The 19,739-nt window shown below is 35.5% G+C and overlaps 1 protein-coding gene across 5 annotated transcripts in view; it reads right to left on the bottom strand.

The window, feature by feature from the left end:
• ZNF385D (zinc finger protein 385D) overlaps nucleotides 1-19,739 on the bottom strand; it is a 374,854-nt gene that overhangs the window by 18,048 nt on the left and 337,067 nt on the right. For all 5 annotated transcript variants that reach the window (XM_074269009.1, XM_074269010.1, XM_074269008.1 and 2 more), the window contains one exon: nucleotides 3,963-4,205. In XM_074269009.1, coding sequence (XP_074125110.1) covers nucleotides 3,963-4,205 — 243 coding nt within the window. The remainder of the gene's footprint in view (nucleotides 1-3,962; nucleotides 4,206-19,739) is intronic.

Raw genomic sequence — 19,739 nt, 5'->3', positions numbered from 1 at the left:
GAAATATTTCGCTCAGCTTTGTGTCCTGTAGAACACTGTTTGGCACAATGTGGGCATCTAATGAATGTTTATTAACTGGTTAAGTAGACTTCTGGGAGCTGCCTGCATCCATAATAACATGAATCTTAAATTTAAACAAATATTTATTAAGTAATAGTCAATTAGTATTTATGAAATGCCTACAATGTTCATTGAGGTAAACTGAGTACTCTGTGCACTGATGAAAAATGATAGACCAGAAATTTATAATCCAATAGAAGTGATCATATGTGGATAGATAAGTTATGATACAAAGTGGAAAGGTATGGGACAAAGAAGAAGTCCAGAAGAAATCAAAGAGGGAAAGGTCACTCTCAGGGAAATTTCAGTAAGTTTTATTGTTGGGGCTTGGAAATAGAAAAAAAGAATTTCAGTCATTAAAGAAAAGCAGGAAATGTCTTCCAGGTGTGGGGGAAAACATATTTTGGGGGGAAGGGAAAGGGAGAAAAGGCATTCCTTTAAAGAAAAGATAAAAATGGTTTATAATTAGCATATAATAGCTAGTATTTTCATAGCACTTTAATATTTACAAAGCATTTCCCATATATTATCTTATTTGATTCTTATAATAACCCTAGAACTAGGTGCTTTTATTATTTTAATTTTACTAAATGAAGAAACTGAGACTGAAAGACTGGATGACATGTCCAGGGTCACATGGTCAATCTATAAGGCATGAATTGAATTTGGGTCTTATTGAATAATATCTATTGACAAATAAACAGAAGGTTTCCTTAAACACTTGAAAACTGTTTGTTCTCTGTTCTTTGCAGTTCTCCAGACTTGTTACTTATTCCATTAATTTGCTTAGCAAAGCTTTCTTCACAGATAAGATGCTAAAGCTATTTCAGTCAAGATTTTATCCAAGTTTATGCCAGAAAACAATTTCTTGCAGCCCAAATTAATGAGATCTCCTTTCAGTTTGAAATGAATGGCAATAAAAGAAATATTAACGAAACATATAGAATCCATCAGAAGGAAGGAAGTAGACCTGATACATTGCTATTGTTTTAGATAAAATATGAAAAATGGTTTTCATCATTCCTGAAAACCTTTGGAAGAAATTCAAGGATATATTATTATCCCTGATGAGTATAAGCTGTTTGAGGGCAGGAACAGTCTCAGTTTTTAGCATGTATTCCTAATGCTTAGTGTGTACTTAACAAATGTTTGTTCATTCATGAATTGATCACTCTTTTAAGGTTAAGGAAACAAAGTCAGTAATATATCTTCAAGAACAACTCTGAAATATCCTCATTTCTCACCCAGAACAGCTTGAGGAATTAATGGAGTACTATCCTTAGAGTCAGGAAAATCTGACCTCACCTCCAGTCCCTACTGCCTATATATCCAACTTAACTTGTCAGGATTCAAATCATAACTCGAAGCCTTTAAGTTACTGGGGAATTGCTGAACTCCATTAACAGTAGTTTCCTCACCCAGAGTCCCCTAAGCCAAAATCAGTTCCCATTTTAAGCTCCCTCAATCTTAAGAGCCAGAGCCAAAGCAACTGGCTTTTCTTATTTGTTTCTGAATCACATTTTGCAGAGTAAAATTGGAGATTGATTCCTATTTCCTTTAGAAATTAACTTCAGGTTCAAAGAACACAATTTATTTATCTGCTCAGAATATGGCTGGGTGAATTGATCTTCTCCCTAAAATTAATGTTATCGTGTTGGAGTAGTGAATGGTTCAGTCTTCTTGAAAAATAATTGAAATTCCAATTTTTTTTTTTTTATCTTTCAGTTTCTTTGGTGCAACAAGAATGTATACCATGCATCTGTAGAGTATAGATTTTGACTCAGGGCCAAATTTTCTCTGTGCATCTCTGCTCCTGAACCCATGAACTCTCAGTGAATTCTAATAGAACTTCACATGTAGAAGGCAGATAAGGGCTAAAAGAATTGGTCTCCCTGGGCAATTAGCTGTGTTAGATTTTCAAAGTCAATAGCTGGTATATGCCGATGGACTTGGCACCTTTCTTTCAGCAAAAAGTTGTTCTATTAAATCTTGGGTTTATACCAGTATCATTAAGGATCCCTTTCTCGTTGTAATTATGGCCAGCATATCCCAGCTTTTATATGATAATGCAGAAAATGTGCTGCTGGAAAGATTTCGTCTCACAATTTAAGGCAAAATGCTGTATGATTATTTTAGAATGGGACAGGGAAACATATTAGGAAGAAATACAGAATAATGGATTGAGATTTAGGGGAAACTCAAAGGCCACCTAATCTACCACCACCTTACATATGGGAAAACTACCGCCAAAAGAGATGAGAAACTTGCTCAAGATATCACTGTGGGGTAGTTCTAAATGACCATGGTAGAACGATATGGAAATAATATATTTAATTAGAATATGAAATCTTTGATTCAGAAGTAGAAGCTATTTTGTCTAACTCTCTCATTATAAAGATAAAGAAGTTAAGATCAGGTGATGGGAAGTGACTTATTAGATATATATACAGAAAAGTAATGATTGAAATCCAGATCTTACGATTCCATATTCAAGACATTTAGCATTACACTGGGTCATTATCTACTATATGAGGCAGCTAAGTTGTGCAGTGGATAGAACAACAGTTCTGTAGCCTGAAAGATTCATCTTCCTGAGTTCAACTCTGGCTTCCAATACATCCTAGCTGTGTGACCCTGGGCAAGTCACTTAACCCTGCTTGCTTCAATTTCCTCATCTATAAAATGAGCTGGAAAAGAGGCAAATCACCCCAATATCTCTGCCAAGAAAATTCCAGATAGAGTCCCAAAAGTTGGGTAAACTGAAATTATTGAACCACCACAACAAGCTTTGTACTCCTGGTTTACCCCAGGTAATCATTATTATGCTAAAAAAAAAGTAGATTACACCACACTGCCTACATTTGTTCCTTTGCATGTCACACTGCCCTGACTAGAAATTCATTTGGATGAACCAAGATTTATTTTTGTGATGTCATCCAATGGAAAAAGTGCTATTTCTAGAGTTGGGGAATATGGGTGAAAATCTCAATGCTCAGGCTTGCTATCTATGTGATCTTGGGTAAATAATTTAACCTCATTAGTCTTTGTCATTTCATCTGCTAAAAATGACAAGTAGAGTTAAATCTGTGCTCTCTCCAGACTCCTGATCTAGATTCTATGATTCTGGGAGATGTTAAGGAAACTATCAGTCAATCACATAGCAGTATGAATTAATTCTACATGATTTCTTTTTTTCATAACACTGTTAACCCTACGCTATAATTTTGTTTTGGGGGACTGGAAAGGGGAGAGACAAGTTTAAAGCATGATCTTTCTATCCTCATCTATATATTGAGACACACTGATGGTAGATTGTCTTAAGGTACAAGATTGAAAGTCTCCTTAACATTCACAGGTAACTCATCAGTTCTCAAAAAAAGGAAAAAAAAACTAAATTAATATAAATGGGCTTTTAAAATAATTCTTCTAAGCCATATAGACTCAGCCTAAGATAAATAGCCAACAATTCAGAAAGAAGCAGGGTTGGTTTTCCCCAAATCAGGAGGTTATCCTAAGATAAGGAAACCTTTTTTTTTTTAAATTTTATTTTTTTATTTATAATTTTATTTGTAAATTTTGATAAGGAAAACTTTAAGAACACTTTTAGGTTGGTGCAGGACATCAAGATAACTTTTTATGATGCACCACCTCCAAAAGTTGAATTTGATGCAAAAAACAAAAACAATGCAACAGCAATAACAACAATATAGCAAAGCACCAGCATTCCTCCCTTTCCATATGTAACATCGCTCTTGTCATTTTTATTCTTTAATGGTTAATCAATCCTCTGTAATTGCCAGTTTTCTTTCACCTTTCTGTCCCCTGCCACCAAAGGACCTAATCTATTCTGAGAAAGATAATTGCAGAGCTGTTGAGACAGAACAGAAATTGCCACATCTCACCACTGTTATGTGCCTCCAGCTGGGAGGCCGAGTTGACAGCAACCTTGCATAGCGAACAATACAGGAGCCGTTTGGCCTTCTCTTCCTCAGTCTCCGCAGAAGGACATGTGCTGTTGTTGCCAGGGGTGGCAATGGTGGGGGTCTTTTCCACTTTTGAGGTGATCTCTGTTGTCATAACGCTGCTCTTTCGAATTTCCACGGTGGTGGTGGTTGTTGATATTGCTGGTGTCCCTGCGGTACTGTCTGCAGTCAAAATAACCAAAATTAAAGGGGGGAGAATTAGTACTTTATAGCTTTGTCTGGAGATACCGTCCTACAATAACATAATACAATATAAAAAACAGATGATCATTGGGGATTGGGGGAGGAAAATGGATGGATGCACACACACACACACAAATACACATACACACAAACACACACACAAACACACACGGACAAGCACATGCTTACATTCACATATACATGTGCATGGTATGGGGATAGCACCCATAAAAGATTCTCCATGTGAATCTATGTGTTTGATAAATTATTTTTTTCCTGGAATTTGTATCATGGTTAAAATTAATGCTCTTGACAAGTACTTTTGATGTGTTGACATAAACACATGAAAAAAAACAAGGAGAGTAATACGATAAGAAAATAAAAGCTTGTCTTATTCTTGACTGATTTTTTTTAAAAGATTATTTTGTTCTTACTTCTCTCTGCCCTTCCCTCCTGCCTTCCTCTGATATCAAAACTTTACCTTTTTTTTTTTTTTTTTTTTTTGGTGTGTGTGTGTGTGTGTGTGTGTGTGTGTGTGTGTGTGTGTGTGTGTGTGTTTGTTTTTTAAATTAAGAAACAGATTCTGATTCCTTTCCAGGTATATGCAGGTAATAACAGGAGACAGGTATAATATCCTGTTATGTAAATAAGCAGTTCTAAAACTATTAAGTGTTTGTAGAAGAAAAGAGGTATCTACGCAATATCAATTTTCTGTTATATAAACATATGTCTATAGGTATCTCTATATCCACAAAGATAATATAATACATAGAGCAGCCGAATGGGTTCAGGAAGATCTGAGTCCAAATCCAGGTTCAGATACTAATTCTATGAACTTGATGGATCCTTTAACTGTTGTCTGCCTCATTTTCCTCATCTGTAAAATGGGATCAATGATAGCATCTCCTTTCCAGAGTTATTGTGAAGATCAACAGATAAAATGTGTAAAGCTCTTACTTAGCACAGTGCCTGCATGTACTAGGTAATTTACAAATGTTCACTATTGCTAATGTTAATACATTTCCATCTATGAATTTTTGTGTACTTTTGAATCAGACATATTTTATTTATATAGAAAGCTCATGAACAAAGAATTCCCTCTGCCTATGCAGATTGCTATTTGCTCTACAATGCAAGATCTTAAAGTATCTTCTGAGGCATGGAAAATGTAAGTGACTTGCCCAGAGTCACAGAGACCATAGGTCAGAAACAGGATTTGAAGTCAGACATTACCAGTTCTAAGGCAGGTATCCATCTTCTATTCCAGGCAAACTGCTTTATACATATGCCCCATAGCTAACTTCATATATTATACTATTTGATATATACATTGCAAATGTATATGTGTATATATGTGTGAGAGAGGAGAGTAAGGGGGGAGAGAGAGACAGAAAGATACAGAGAGACAAACAGAGAGAGACATAGAGAAAGAGAGAGAGAGAGACAAACAGAGAAAGATAGAGACAGACAGAGAGACAGACAGACAGAGACATAGAGAAAGAGAGATAGAGAGAGAGAGACAGAGAGAGACAGAGACAGAGAGACAGAGACAGACAGAGTCAGAGAAAAGTGACAAAAGACAGAGACAGAGAGACAGAGAAAGAAAGTCAGAGAGACAAATATAGACATAGATACAGACAGAAAGACAGAGAATGTCTGTTTTACATTTGGGCAAAATTCTGCCACAAGATTTCTAGCTCCTTTTACCTGGGGATGTAGCATTTATAAGAAATGAAGGCAGGCATAGAGAATATTAACTTCAGAAATACATAAGTCATAACTTCCCTGTCATGACCCGCTCAGCCTTATTGGCTCCTTCCAATGAATTCTGAGTGATATCCCTGGTTCTGGAGCAATCCTTCTTCTCATGGCTTCCAAGAGCCACCCTTCATCAAAATATCTGCTTTAATGGTTTGGTGAAAATAAAAGGAACCACTCCATTTGTAAAGTCATTTTTATCTGGACAGAAGCTTTCCTTCATTCATGCTAATAATCCAAAGTTGCAAATTGCTAAGAAGGGTTTTACCAATGTACCACCATTTTCTTTAGGAGTTACAGCAAGAAGGATGGGTTACTTTGCTCATTACTTCTCCTAAATCATGTGTGTCCATTCATCAAGATTAAAAGAATGGCACTTGTTGAATAATCTTGACATGCTTTTCTTTGTCTGAAAGTCTCCTGATTGTTCACAAGTGAAGTAAGGAAAAAAAAAAAAAAAACAACAACTCTTCTTTCTTCCAAGTCTCATTACGAAATAGCACCTTGTTGGGCAGCTTCTATAAAACTGGCAAAGCTTCAATTACCGGTCCAATAGTAGAGCTATCCTGTGAATATTAAGCCTATTTACTTTCATCCAGGCTTATCACAGAGTTGATTACACATTAATATTTTGGGGTGGGGTGGGGACGGAGGTAAGGAAAGCAGGAGAAGCTACAGAAAAACATTATGGTTGCTACTAAAATCTGCATCTATGAAGAGTCACATATATAAAACCATAAAAATATCCACTTCTAGGCAGTATTTTTCTAGTTGAAAATATATGGAGAGAGGGAAGGTAGCTAGGTGGCACATTGATAAGCGTGCTGGGCCTGAAGCCAGGAAGACTCAACTACCTGAGTTCATATCTGGACTCAGCTGTGTGACCCTGGGCAAAATCATTTAACCCTGTTTGCCTCAGTTGCCTTATCTGTAAAATGAGCTGGAGAAGGAAATGACAGAACTCTCTAGTATTTTTGTCAAAAAAAAATAAAATAAAATAAAAACCCTTCAAATTGGATCACAAATAATTAAAGAAGACCAAAACAACTGAACAGCTAATAGAGGAAAGAACCGCACAATCACCATCAAAAATTATAAAAGTCTATTTATCCAGATTTTAATGTTACTGGGTATAGTTTCCTCAGGAAACTGCAGAGATGTGATTAACTACAGCTTTCACCAAATAGGCTAAATCTTTAAATTGTGAAGAGAGCTCTGATCTGAAAAAAAGTAAGAGTTCCTCATGTCAATGAAATTGCAGCCTATTCCTTTAACACTGGTAAAGCTCGGAAATATATAGGTCATAAATCTGTAGGTGGAAAGAGTTCTCTAAATTACAGATATGGAAACCGAGGCACAGAGAGTCTAAGTGATTTATCCAGTGTCACATAAGTGGTAAGCAGAAGAATCAGCATCTGAAGTCACCCCATATTTAAAGCCCATACTTCCTTTTCTCTCTCCTTTCCCTTTAGTACTTTAGAACTCTTAAACTGTATTTTCTGGAAATGTCCCCTTTTCTCTAATTATTATTAAAAATACTAAACCTAAAATGTAAATATTAATGTGGACATCCTGTAAAAAAAATCCAATTTCACTTGAAACCATCATATTTTGTATTTAAGATGACATTGAATTAAGTGACTAATGTACAATAAATCGAATCATCAATCTCCATCCTACATCCATCCAACTAGAATACATATGCCTACAAAGTGTTACATTTTAGGTGAAATATTTGTATCAGAAAGGTATCCATTCTTTTTAGAAAATAAACCCTCTGAGAAAGGCAAAAAAGAGAAAGGGATAGAGAAACAGAAACGAGAAAAAGAAAGAATGTGAGAGAGAGAAGAAAAAAGAGAAAGCAAGAGGGAGGGAGAGATAGAAAAAAGAAAGAGAAAAGAAGAGAAAAAGGTGAGACTGTGAAAATGTTGAAATCTAGACTTTCTTCCCAGGTCACCTAGAATTTCTTAGAATTTTATAGAGATTCTATTACTTGTCTGTAATATTTTACAATCAAGCCACTGGAAGTGACCAACTATCCCACAGGCAGGTTTGTGAAGAATGATCCTTTTTAATGCAGGTTTTACACTGAAAGGGATTCTAGGCTAAGAAATCAAGAGAAAGTGTTGCTAGATCATCTTCATTGCTCTGAGCAATCTCTCCCGTGATATCTGCCTCAGTCATTTTATCTTTGACATAGGTCTGCTCCTAGCAGCCTCTCCTCTGAGCTTTGAGTATTTATGTCTTGAACCATAAACTCCATATGGCATAAGTTATTGTGAGCTCAGAAAATCTTTCTTTTTTTTTTTAAACAATGAAAGACCTTAACATGGTTCAGAATAAACAAAACACACCTATCTTGTGTTTCCAGTGACAGCTAAGCCTGTATCTTTCCCAATCTTATAGGATATTGTACATTTACACCAAAAGCTATGTTAGATTAGAGACACCTGAATCACTATGCTTACAGCTTAGCAAAGCATCAGCATTTCTTATGGCAAGCTCCATGTAGGCGATGGGCTTAGAGGGCTTAATATCCAAAAGCTTAAATTCCTCTCCTTTACCTTCTATCACATTTCTGACCACTAAGCTTCTCATACATAGAACGCTGCCATGTTTCATAAATGCAATGTTTGAAGTGCCAAGGAAATAAAAGAAATATCCTCTATTCTTTTACTTATATCTAATTTTGACTATGTAATAGAATTTCATTAATTAAGATTCACAGAATAAGAATTTGAGATCATTTAAACCACAGGGTTGAGGCTGAATTTTCTTGGTTCTGGCAATGATGAGAGGAATTATTTCTAAACAGTGGAAACAAATTAAGGGCAATATTTCCCTTTTTAAAGGAACCAATTGTTTTCAAGGACACACCATTGCATGTGATACAATTTTTTTTAGTTATTTATTTTGGCATTTATAAATAATTCTTGCAATGGGGTGGGAGTGGAATTATGATCGTGACTTCTTCCAATGCTCATCTGCATCTTGTCTGCAAAATATGATCTTAGGTAATTCCTAGGCATAAAAAGTAAAGTGAGTGGCCCAGCACCACATTCTGTGCCAATCAGGCATTTAATAAACATTTACTCTGTGCCAGGCAATGTGCTGGGTACAGCGGGTTTTAAGAATGAAACATTACTTGTCTTAAGAGGCTTACATTCTAATGGGAGAGAAAGCAATTTTATAGATAAACAAGAACAGAATAGAAAACAAATAGAAGAATGTTAGTGAGTAATGAAATACAAGGCAGTTAGGGAGTGAAGACATTTAAAACACTGGTAATTAAGGGGAATGAAATAAGGTAATCCTTGATGAAAAGGGAGGCAAGGAGAGAGGAGAAAGAGAGAGAGAGAGAGAGAGAGAGAGAGAGAGAGAGAGAGAGAGAGAGAGAGAGAGAGAGAGAGAGAGAGAGAGAGAGAGAGAGAGAGAGAGAGAGAGAAGAGAGAGATGCAATTTTGAGTTGAAGAGGCATGGAGGATGAATCCAAGAGCTGGTGTTTAATGCACAAGGAATAGTGAGAAACAAGATTTGCTTAGATTTTGAATGTGGAAAAGAATTTACAATGAGGCTAGAAAGATAGTTTGGGGCCAAGAGGTTGTGAAATATTTTATAATTGAAAGCTGTGACTTGAACCCAATTTTTCCAGACTCAGAGGTCAACTTTCTACCTATTATGTCATATTGCCTCCCTATTTAATAAAGGATTCCCTTTGATAATACTTAGTTGACATGAATTTTGAAAGTAACAAAATTACATTCTTTAAAAAAAGTGAAACTCAGACATTTCCCTACATGGCTGGCCAGAGTCACAGTTAAGTAACCTTGAAGAAGTTTTATTATTTATTATTTATGTCTGTAAGAATTCTCTAATGTTCTAATGGATATACAATGACAGTGACAGAGCTATTTCTTTCAGAGATGTAAGGAACAATCCATCCCAGCCTGCCCAACCTGGGTTCCTTTCTCTCTAGCCTCCCAGAAGTTTTCTCCAATTGCAAGATTACTAATAGAGTAAGCTGTCTATTCCTCATTATGACCACATGACTAATCCATCTAATGGAGTCATTCATCTCTTCTGTGACATTGACATTTCCTATGTCACTTCATTTTTATATTTCCTCATCATTCCTTGTGACTTAATTGGTCACAGTAAATTTCCGGATTATTTTGTAACTGTTTTTGCACCTCTCTACTGCCCTTTGATGCTAAATGTCATTCCTTGGAAAGAATTCTGCTTTTGGAGGCAAAGTTCAAATTCTGCTTCTGATGTTTCCTTTGCTGTGAGAGTTTGGACGTCATTCCAATTTTATGTAGCCAGTTTCCTCATGAAGGAAATGAGAGAAATAGAATTATATGTACTTAAGTTTCCTTCACTAATATAAATCTGTCCAGATCATCAGTTTATTAGACTCTAGATAAAAGCACTAAAAGAAGACTAGTATTAAAATCACTGCATCATTGTTTCAGGAAGAAGATTGGGGTCATTTAAGAACTTTACCATTTTTCACAAGCAATTTATCCTCTTTTATCAAATGAGATATTTGTTAAGCACTTAGCTCAGTGCATATAACAGATGTTTAATAAATGCTGCCTCCCTACCTCAGCCCTTTAATTTTTCCATTTAATTTTGGGCCCAACTCATTACTGACTTGCCCTGTTTACCCATAAAGTAATGGATAAGCAGAATAAGTTGTCTAACTCATAATTTATAATAAGGGTTCTAAATGTGGAGCACAAAAATTGGTTTTTGATGAATATATATTTTGATAATTGTTTCCATGTAATTGGCCTTCTTCATTGTGTTTTGCTTTTAAAGGTATTATTCTGAGAATAGGTTATCACAGTTTAATAGATTATCACAGTTACACCCATCCACACCCATGTGTCAAGAAACTCTGGTACATGGTAAGACACATAATAATGCCAGCAAGTACATTCATCCTTTGTTGCCTCAGTAGACAAAGTATATGGTTTGGAATCAGAAAGACCTGGATTTAAATGTAACTTCATCAGACACTTACTATGGGGATCATGAAGACGGACATGGCTGAGATGAATGAACAACATATAGCCATGCATAATCATCCACTTCTGTTTTCTTCTTAGCAATGTATTATATTGAATAAGTATATTTCATTCGTTGGGAGCTATTCATTTTTGTGAAAAACATAAAGTATCCTATGACCTATATAAACATTTTAGTCCCAAAGGAAATAGTTATTCACAGATCCAGAAAGAGTCATTTTAGCCATGAACAAAGTAGAGTTATCAGGAAAACCTTAACATGTGAATTTAGAAGCAGTTTTGGGGAAAAAATATGAATGAAAATGATTATAGAGTTTATGGGCTATGCCCTTATAATGTTGTTATTTTTTAGTCACTTTCAGCTGTGTCTGAATCTCATGATCTCATTTTTTTTGGCAAAGATTTTAGAATGGTTTGTGATTTCCTTTTCCAGTTCATTTTACAAATGAGGAAACTGAGGCCAGAGATAAGTAACTTGTCTGGGGTCATGCAGAATTCAAAATTGAATTCAGGTATTTCCATTCCAGGCCTGCATCTCTCCACTGTGCCATCTAGCTGACCTGTCAATGTAAAAATATTCAAATCAGGAACTTGGTACCATTGTATTACCCAAAAAAAGGTGGAACAGAAGAATGATTCATTTTTTGGAGTATTGCCTGTCTCCCAATTTAGCTCTCAGGACAATGTACCATAATGACCCCCAAGGAGAGAGTGGCTGGGAGCCTGAAGTGAAGGTCATGGTGCAGCTGGTGGAAGAAGGTCCAGAGATAAGGCAGGTTTGGAGTTGTTCGGATGCCAACTGCCAGCAGCAAAGAGCCTTTATTGCAACTGTCACTGTTTGGCTTTGACTTGGAAACAGCTTGCTAGTACTCAATGGAACATGTTACAGACTGAAAAAGAAAGTTCCACATTCACAATGGGCCATTTGTTTCTCTCATTTCAATATAACCCCAGTGCAACTACTAAGAATTCCATAAGATTAAAAATACTGTTGCAATTTTTTTTGAGGGTGGGGGAGTTAGGATCTACAAATTCTTTGTATAGAATATTTTCTGGTGGGGAAAGTTTGAACACAGATGCAAATTAATGTTTGTTATTTAAAGGTTGGAAGGGTTGGGAAATTCTTCTGGGAAAAGAAAGAGACTTAGAGACTTGTTCACTTTCACTTAGGGAGTTTATGGCAGAGAATAATCTTAAATCCAGGTCCTCTGACTCCAAAAACTGGGATTCTGTTCACAAGATCATGATGATTGGAATATCATAATTAAAAAAAATAATATTTAAAAAATGTATGCATAAGATTTATTCTGCATTTGAGACTAACTTCCTATATGTTACTTAATGCCTCTGTGACTCAGTGGGCTCATCTGTAAAATACAGAATTTGGACTAGATAGTCTCTAAGTTTCTTTTCCAAAAATAGATTTATGATCCTAATTCCCCATAGCAAGGGGAAAATAGCCAATTAAGCTATGAAGTATTTCTTCATGAGATATATAAGATTAATTTATCCCACAGATGCTCATTATGGTTTTTCTTTGTATTGAAGAGTTAGAAATTATAGCTGATTCATTTTCACTAATACTTTAAGAACATAAGTCTCATCCAGAGGTACTTGCTGATGGGCAGAACAGCTGCTCATTCTTAAAGTAGTTTACATTATGGATGGGTAAAAGAGTTTGAAGAGAGAAGAAATCACAGCGATGTGTTTGAATAGGAGTCCCAAAGACTTCCATTCAAATCCGGCTTTGAAATCCACTGGTAGTGTAACCCGAAACCAGTCATTATAGCTTCGTGGCTCTCCATAGTTAATGATACCAATCAATGAGAAAGCTACATATTATTGACATCCCAAAACAGTACATTTCTGAACTCTCTAGTCCAAAATAAAGAAAGAGTATGATTGGCCAAAAGGAAGAAGGAGAAATGGATGGACCAAGGTGAACAAGAACATGGGACCTGACTGTGTGGAAACTCACTAACCAAGGGGATAGATTTCCATTTTTATGGCTTATGACTAGTAGGCTCATTTTTATTTGATTATTTTGAACTTTGGGGTTCCAATCTCTATTCATGATGAAAGTAATAGTCTTAAACCAGACAAGAAATCTTGCCCTGGGTATGTTTGAATATTACAAAGTTTTAAATCAAGCCTAGGAAAATGTGGTCTTTCCAGCAGAGATTTTTTTTTTTTTTTTTTACCAAAGTTTAGTTTAGTAGTGTAGTTCTCATGCCGTCTTTCATTACAAATAAACACTTATAAAATCATTGAAGTTTTGAATCATATGATATAGGCTTGAATCATAGATAAACCACCTAAATGATCTTGGGCTTGTCATTTATCTCTCTGAGCCTCAGTTCCTTTGTTTATAAAGAGTTATATGCGATGATCTCTAGACTCCCTCCCCAAACCTATAGCTCTGGTCTTATGAAGATTGTATCTCAAACCTACTTAATATTTTCAGCATGCAGATGATGTTCTCATGACCTATGAAGGGAAGCAACAATAACTCTCATCCTTGCTACACTTCTCCTTTGTACAGGAAGTCCCTCCTGATTGGGATAAAGTCTCTCTCATCACTATTTCTTAGCTTTCTTTGAAGTTCCCAATCTATATAAGACCTGTCAGATCTCTCTCTTCCACCTTTCAGCTATAAATGCCCTTCCACTCTCCCAAATTATCTTATATTTACTTTATACTCTTTCCTTGAATGTAAGCTCCCTAAGCATAGAACCTACTGTTCTACCTCCATTTCCCCAATAGCATTCCTATATCAACAAGTCAAAGGAAAACAACAAACATTTATGACTAGATACTGTGCTAAACCCAAGGCAGGGAACAGAACAGCTGCTTAGTAAACCTTTGGTGTTTGTTAGTTCAATGAATAAATGGAATTTTCAAAAATAGGTGATTAAAGACCTAAGACACCAGGAATCTTCTTAAATAGAAAATTACCATATTATCCTTAACTACTCTGCCAATCAAGTCCTGATTTAGGTTAACTGAGCTCAGCTGGGAAGTCAACTAAATCTTTGATTAACATATGATTAGGAAACATGTGATAGGAAAAAAAAATCAGCTACTATTGAAACCAATATTTCTCCTGAGACAAGCATCCAGCACTCAAAGTATTTCACGTGTCCTTTTGTGATAAGTTCTTAGAAGTAAAGAACAAGGTTATAAGGCCTTAATGCCCTTCCAAGATACAGTTGAACCCAATTTTGTTCAATATGAGGATACCCTCTTTCTTCTCCTTATACTGCATGTTATAAGTTTCTCAAGGAATTGGTATTCTTTATTTATGAGCAGTCCCTTCCCAAAAAGAAACATAACCAGAATACAGGGTGACTATCCCCCTATCATAATTAATTGAGTGAAGCTTGCAGTTGAACAGCTGGAGGCTAAAGGCCTATGGGAAAGAACCAGGAGGAGAATATGAGTGAGGTCTTGTCTGAATTTTGGAACTTTCTGATAAATATTGCAAAAATGGCAAGAAAGTGAGGGGAAAGAAAATCAATTTATTCCAAAGCTATTTTAAGTAACTTAGTTGCAACTAGATTTGGGAGCTGTCTTTTCAGGCTTATAATATAGATTTCTTCTCAGGGAGGCAGAGGAAAAGGAAAAAAAAAACACTTTAAAAATCTATGAATGAAAGTTCCCTTGCTCAAGGGGCTTTGGGTGAAAGAATGTCTGCAGTTACAGTTTCCACTTAATTAATAAGACCTGTGTCCTGAGAAAATCCAATTTAAACCTCAACAAAGAGTTAGTGCATGGAGTGGTGATATAGGTTCTTGTTTGCTTTGGGGTCTCCTCTCCCAGTTAATAGAGATCACAGAATCCTCTTCTTCCTCAGGCCATACTCTTGAAGGTCAAATGCAAGTATTAGCTTTACCTAAGTGCATAACTCCTTTACTACATCACTTTGATGAAAACTGATTGGTAAAGATAAATGATACTGTAAATTACTGCTGGCTACAGATGAGGTAGAAAGTAAGCAACTTTTACATGGATGATGGATTTGAATTGTGTGGACAATAAAATCATGTAGTAACAGCACCAAGTGAAAAGGAAAAAAACAACAACACAGTAACAACAAATCTGTTAAGCTATCTCTGTGACAGAAATTCATTTTCTAATTCTTAAAATTGTTATTGATTTTATATAGATAGGTAAATAGGTATATTTATTTAGATAGGTAAATATATAAATAGGTAAATAAATTGGTAGGTAGATAAATAGACAGGTAGATAGATACTTAGATAGACACAAAGACAGATACTTAGGTAGATATGTAAATAATTACTTAGACCGATATGTAGATAATTAGATATATAGCTAGCTAGATAGACAGACAGACAGACAGATAGATGATAGACAGACAGATACTTAGATACATAGAGAGAGGTAAATGAGAGTGTAATACTTTGAGTAGTATTGCTATAGATTATTTGGCATAAGGATAATTTAGAAGTGAGCTTATATATTCATTTTCTTACATTTGAAGGAGTTACCTTATTTCTTTTCTAGAAATACTGGCCTACTTGGCTGTCCACAGTATGCAATATTTCATGACATCTACATTTTTTCACTGATTCTCTATCATGTTTTGAAATGTTCCATGTCCTTACCTCTATTTTCTGGATTCTCTCAAAACTGATTTCAAGCACAATCTTGGACAGGAAGCTCTTTCCAGCTTCCTTCCCCCCAACCTCTCCAACAGATTGTTCTTTACCTCTGAGATTACCTCTCATCCCCTTGACAATATCTTGTATGTACATAGTTGTCTCCCCAGGTAGAAGGTGAGATCTATAAGAGCAAGGACTGTTGTGTTTTTACTTTTCTTTGTAGCTACAGTGCTTAGCCCAGTGCCTGTCACAGAGTAAATGTTTAATAAATGCTTTCTGTCTATTGACTGGACACTTCTCAGTGCCCAGATAACTTTCACGTCTTCAGTTACAAAGTACTTGCTCACTCTACATTTACAGTGAGAGTTCCATACATCAATAAAATCAGAATCTCTTTTCCCCTATAGTCCACAAGAAGCCCAGCAATAGCAACAGAAGAACAAAGCATCACGCTAGGCACAAAGTCATATAAAGTGAAATATGAAAAACAAACCCTTTCTCCTAGGAACAATAAGAATAGGAGGAACATTTAGAAGTCAAGTCCTTGTTCTATCATCAGCTTTCCTGAAATCAATAAGCTTCTGAGTTCAATGAGTTGTTGTGTCATTACAAAAAAAAAAAAAAAAAAAAATTGTTAATTCAATGTGTATGAGGGGAAAGAAGGAGATGGGGCAATAAACCTTGAAGGGATTTCATGTATACCAAATCACTAACTTTTTTTTTCTTTTTTCTTTGCTTTCTAAGCATGTATTCTAGTATCATATAGACATATTGTAATGGAGTTTTCACCATTAAAAAATTAGAATAAGCAAACACAAAAGAAGTCAGAATTGCCACTATTTCCTCTTATTTACCAAAAGGTTCTAAAGCCAAGGGATTGAGTATGACACATGGAAAGTACAGAAGAAAAAGAATAATGCCCTCTTTTTGATAGCCAAGCAAACAGTTGGAAGCCACAACTGTTGCAATTAGAGCTGTACCTTTGTACAACCAGTGCAACCTCTTCAGAAGCAATTTATTCCAGTGGCTATTTCAGATCTCCAAAGGTGCATGCAACATAGGTCAGCTTCCCTTCTTTTTTGTAAAACTCAGTTAATGAATTGTTTAGATATAGATTCTGTTTATTGTGATTTTGAATATCTATAAATAAACTCTTCCTATTGGCTAACTACAGATTTCCCAAGACTGAAATCAACACAAAGTGTATTTTTTAAGAGGAAACATATGTGTATATCTATATATAAAAATAAGGATATAAAAGTATCATTTATAATGAAAATCAGTTTAAAAATACACCGGTATTGAGCTTTTTCCTACCCAATTATCTCTGTAACTGTACATAGTGTGAAGATTTTTTTTTTCAGTCACAGGGGATGAGAATATGATCTAGTGGGAACTGACCTCTCAGAAGTAGTTGTATACTGACATTGCCATATGACTCGTCCCAGTGTGAAATTAAGTTTCCTGAGCAGATATGGGACACAAAACTCGGGCCTATTAGGAAGTAATGAGGTTGCAATTACTTCATTATTGTTAAAAATAAAAGGAGTTTAAAAGAGACTTCTTTTATAAATTTGACTCCAGACCTCAAAAAAAGTGCATATTTTAGTATAATAAAAATAATAAAATGAAATAAGAGCCTTATTTGAACAGCTGTTTAATGTTACAGCTAATTTTGTTACTTTTCACTATAACTACTGTACTCTAAATTAAAATAAGTAGCCAAATTTGTTCATAGGTAAATGATTCTGCTTTATTTTTATTGTACTTTCCATAGGCAAATAGGCTTTTCTCAGTAAATCTCTCATTTCCCCCAAAAAATACAAAAGCATCTTTTAGAATGTTTCTCCTATAATGAACAAACTTTATTATAATTCAGATTTTTTCCCAAAGGAAGGGGGGTAGTAAAGCTCCCCTTCAAAATTATAGGGACTCTTTTTTGTCTTTCTCCCACTGATTACCCCATGCCCAAGAGAGATCATGGGCAGAAGTATTGTATGTCAGGATTGAATTTAAGAACAGAATTCCCATCTCACTCATCTCCAGGACAGACTCCCTAACACACCCCATACTTAAAAGACTACTGGTTTCTTAGTGACTCTAGCTTAATGAGCCTTACTTTGTGATAAGGTAAGGATTGACTAAATACAAGTATATTTGCCAAAAAAAAATTTGTACTAACAAAATTCTCTTGACAGCACTATCACTACTACACATGCTGCCCAAACCCACTGGGATAATATAAGATCCCAGTATATTATCATCTATTTCAGTTGTCCATGATGTGAAATGGGTGATTAACAATCATCTGAGCTAATGCTTATATTCTAACACACATCTTCCCTGAATTACAATCTGCTTTTTCACACAATCCCGATTACTCCATAGGTTCTATGAATAGGTCCTTCTCCCTTACTCTGGATGTAATAAGTAGTAAAACTTTTATTTCTTAAATTCCTATTATGTTCAAGTTATTCTGCTACATCTGGCATCACAAAAATGAATTTTAAAAGTGCCTTACTCTTAATAAGCTTATATTTTGTTACATGAATTCAACATGTAAGCAGAGAATTACTCACAAAATATTTTGAGAATGAAGAATAGAATGTTAAAGAGAAAAGTGAATACTCAGTGAACACTTCCTGTAGGATCAGAAACATTGGCTGAAGTTTCTAAGAGGCAGATGGGAAGGACTAGTAAATTTCAAATTTGGGGATCACCCTATATGAAGTTACACAGATGGGCAATGAAATTTTCAGTCTGGAGAACAGCCAATCACTCAGTTTGATCTCAGAATACTTAAATCCTACTACTAGAAACCATGGAGGGCAAGGGAAGAAAAAAAATATGTGCACAGAAAAAAAAATTATAAATTTTTTATAAAGTAATTCAAGGTGAGTAGTCCACTATTTTTTTTTCTCTGAGGCAATTGGGGTTAAGTGACTTGCCCAGGGTCACACAGCTAAGGCAGTGTTAAGACCAGATTTGAACTCAGGTCCTCCTGAGTTCAGGACTAGTGCTCTATCCACTTTGCCACCTAGCTGCCCCTAGTAGTCCACTATTAACTAATAATAACAAGGTAATTGATGGACTAATAATAAGCAGATTGTAGAGCAGGTTCAGAAAATGTCTCAAGTAAGAAATGGTACCTGAACTGTCCATCAAATGAAGCTAGAAAACCTGTGTACAAGAGTTGAGGAGCAAGTCAATTTAAAGACAAAGAGATGATTATTGAATATCATACACAGGGAACAGTTAGGCTAGTTATACTGCAATAGAAATCAGTGCTGGTTATTAAGAAACATTTAATCAAGGGCAAATATGACCAAAAGAGGAAGTGGAGCAATCAACTGACAATAGGGAAGAATACTCCAATTATTGCACTCAACCATTTGATAAAATGAGTGAAAGGACCTGCCCACTAAATTAGATACTTAATAATGTTAGTCAATTGACAAGCATTTAGTAGATGCCAGACACTGAACTGAGAGATGAGGATTCAAAGAAAGGCAAAACAGTCTTTGTGCCTCAGTGAGCTCACATTTAATGGGAGACAACATGCATGTTTATGCTGAGACATAGTTAACAAAGTGACATGAAAAAAAGGTCAATGGGATGTTGAGCACTATTAAAAGTCACAGTATCTGCCATAAGGGAGAGATTACTCCTCTTTGAATTCTGTCCTGGTCAGGCTAAATTGAATGTAACATATTTTGGTATTTTCCCCATTTATTTAGTATTTTATTTTTCCTGGTTATATGTAAAAACAGTTTTTAACATTTTTTTTTAAATTTGAGTTCTAAATTCTCTCCCTCCCTCTGCCCCTCATTGAAAAGTCAAGTAATTCAATATAGGTTATACTAGAGTGTCTCTTATAAGACAATCAAACCAGTGGAGGGCTTCAAGCTCATGCCATATAAGGATGAGGTAGAAATAATAGGGATGCAAGGTAAGTGGATGAAAATACTAGCAGTTTTCAAATATTTGCAGGGCTGTTAGGTAGAAAGGGAATTGGATTTGTTCTGGTTGGCTTATACATGAAGAACTCAGAAAAAGGGATGAAATTTGAAGAGATGCAATTTTAAGTATAGTAATGGGCA

This window comes from Sminthopsis crassicaudata, chromosome 5 (assembly GCF_048593235.1).
Source record: "Sminthopsis crassicaudata isolate SCR6 chromosome 5, ASM4859323v1, whole genome shotgun sequence".
Taxonomy (NCBI): Eukaryota; Metazoa; Chordata; class Mammalia; order Dasyuromorphia; family Dasyuridae; genus Sminthopsis; species Sminthopsis crassicaudata.
Note: the sequence above shows the minus strand (reverse complement) of the source record. Positions and strands in the feature narration are given on the sequence as shown.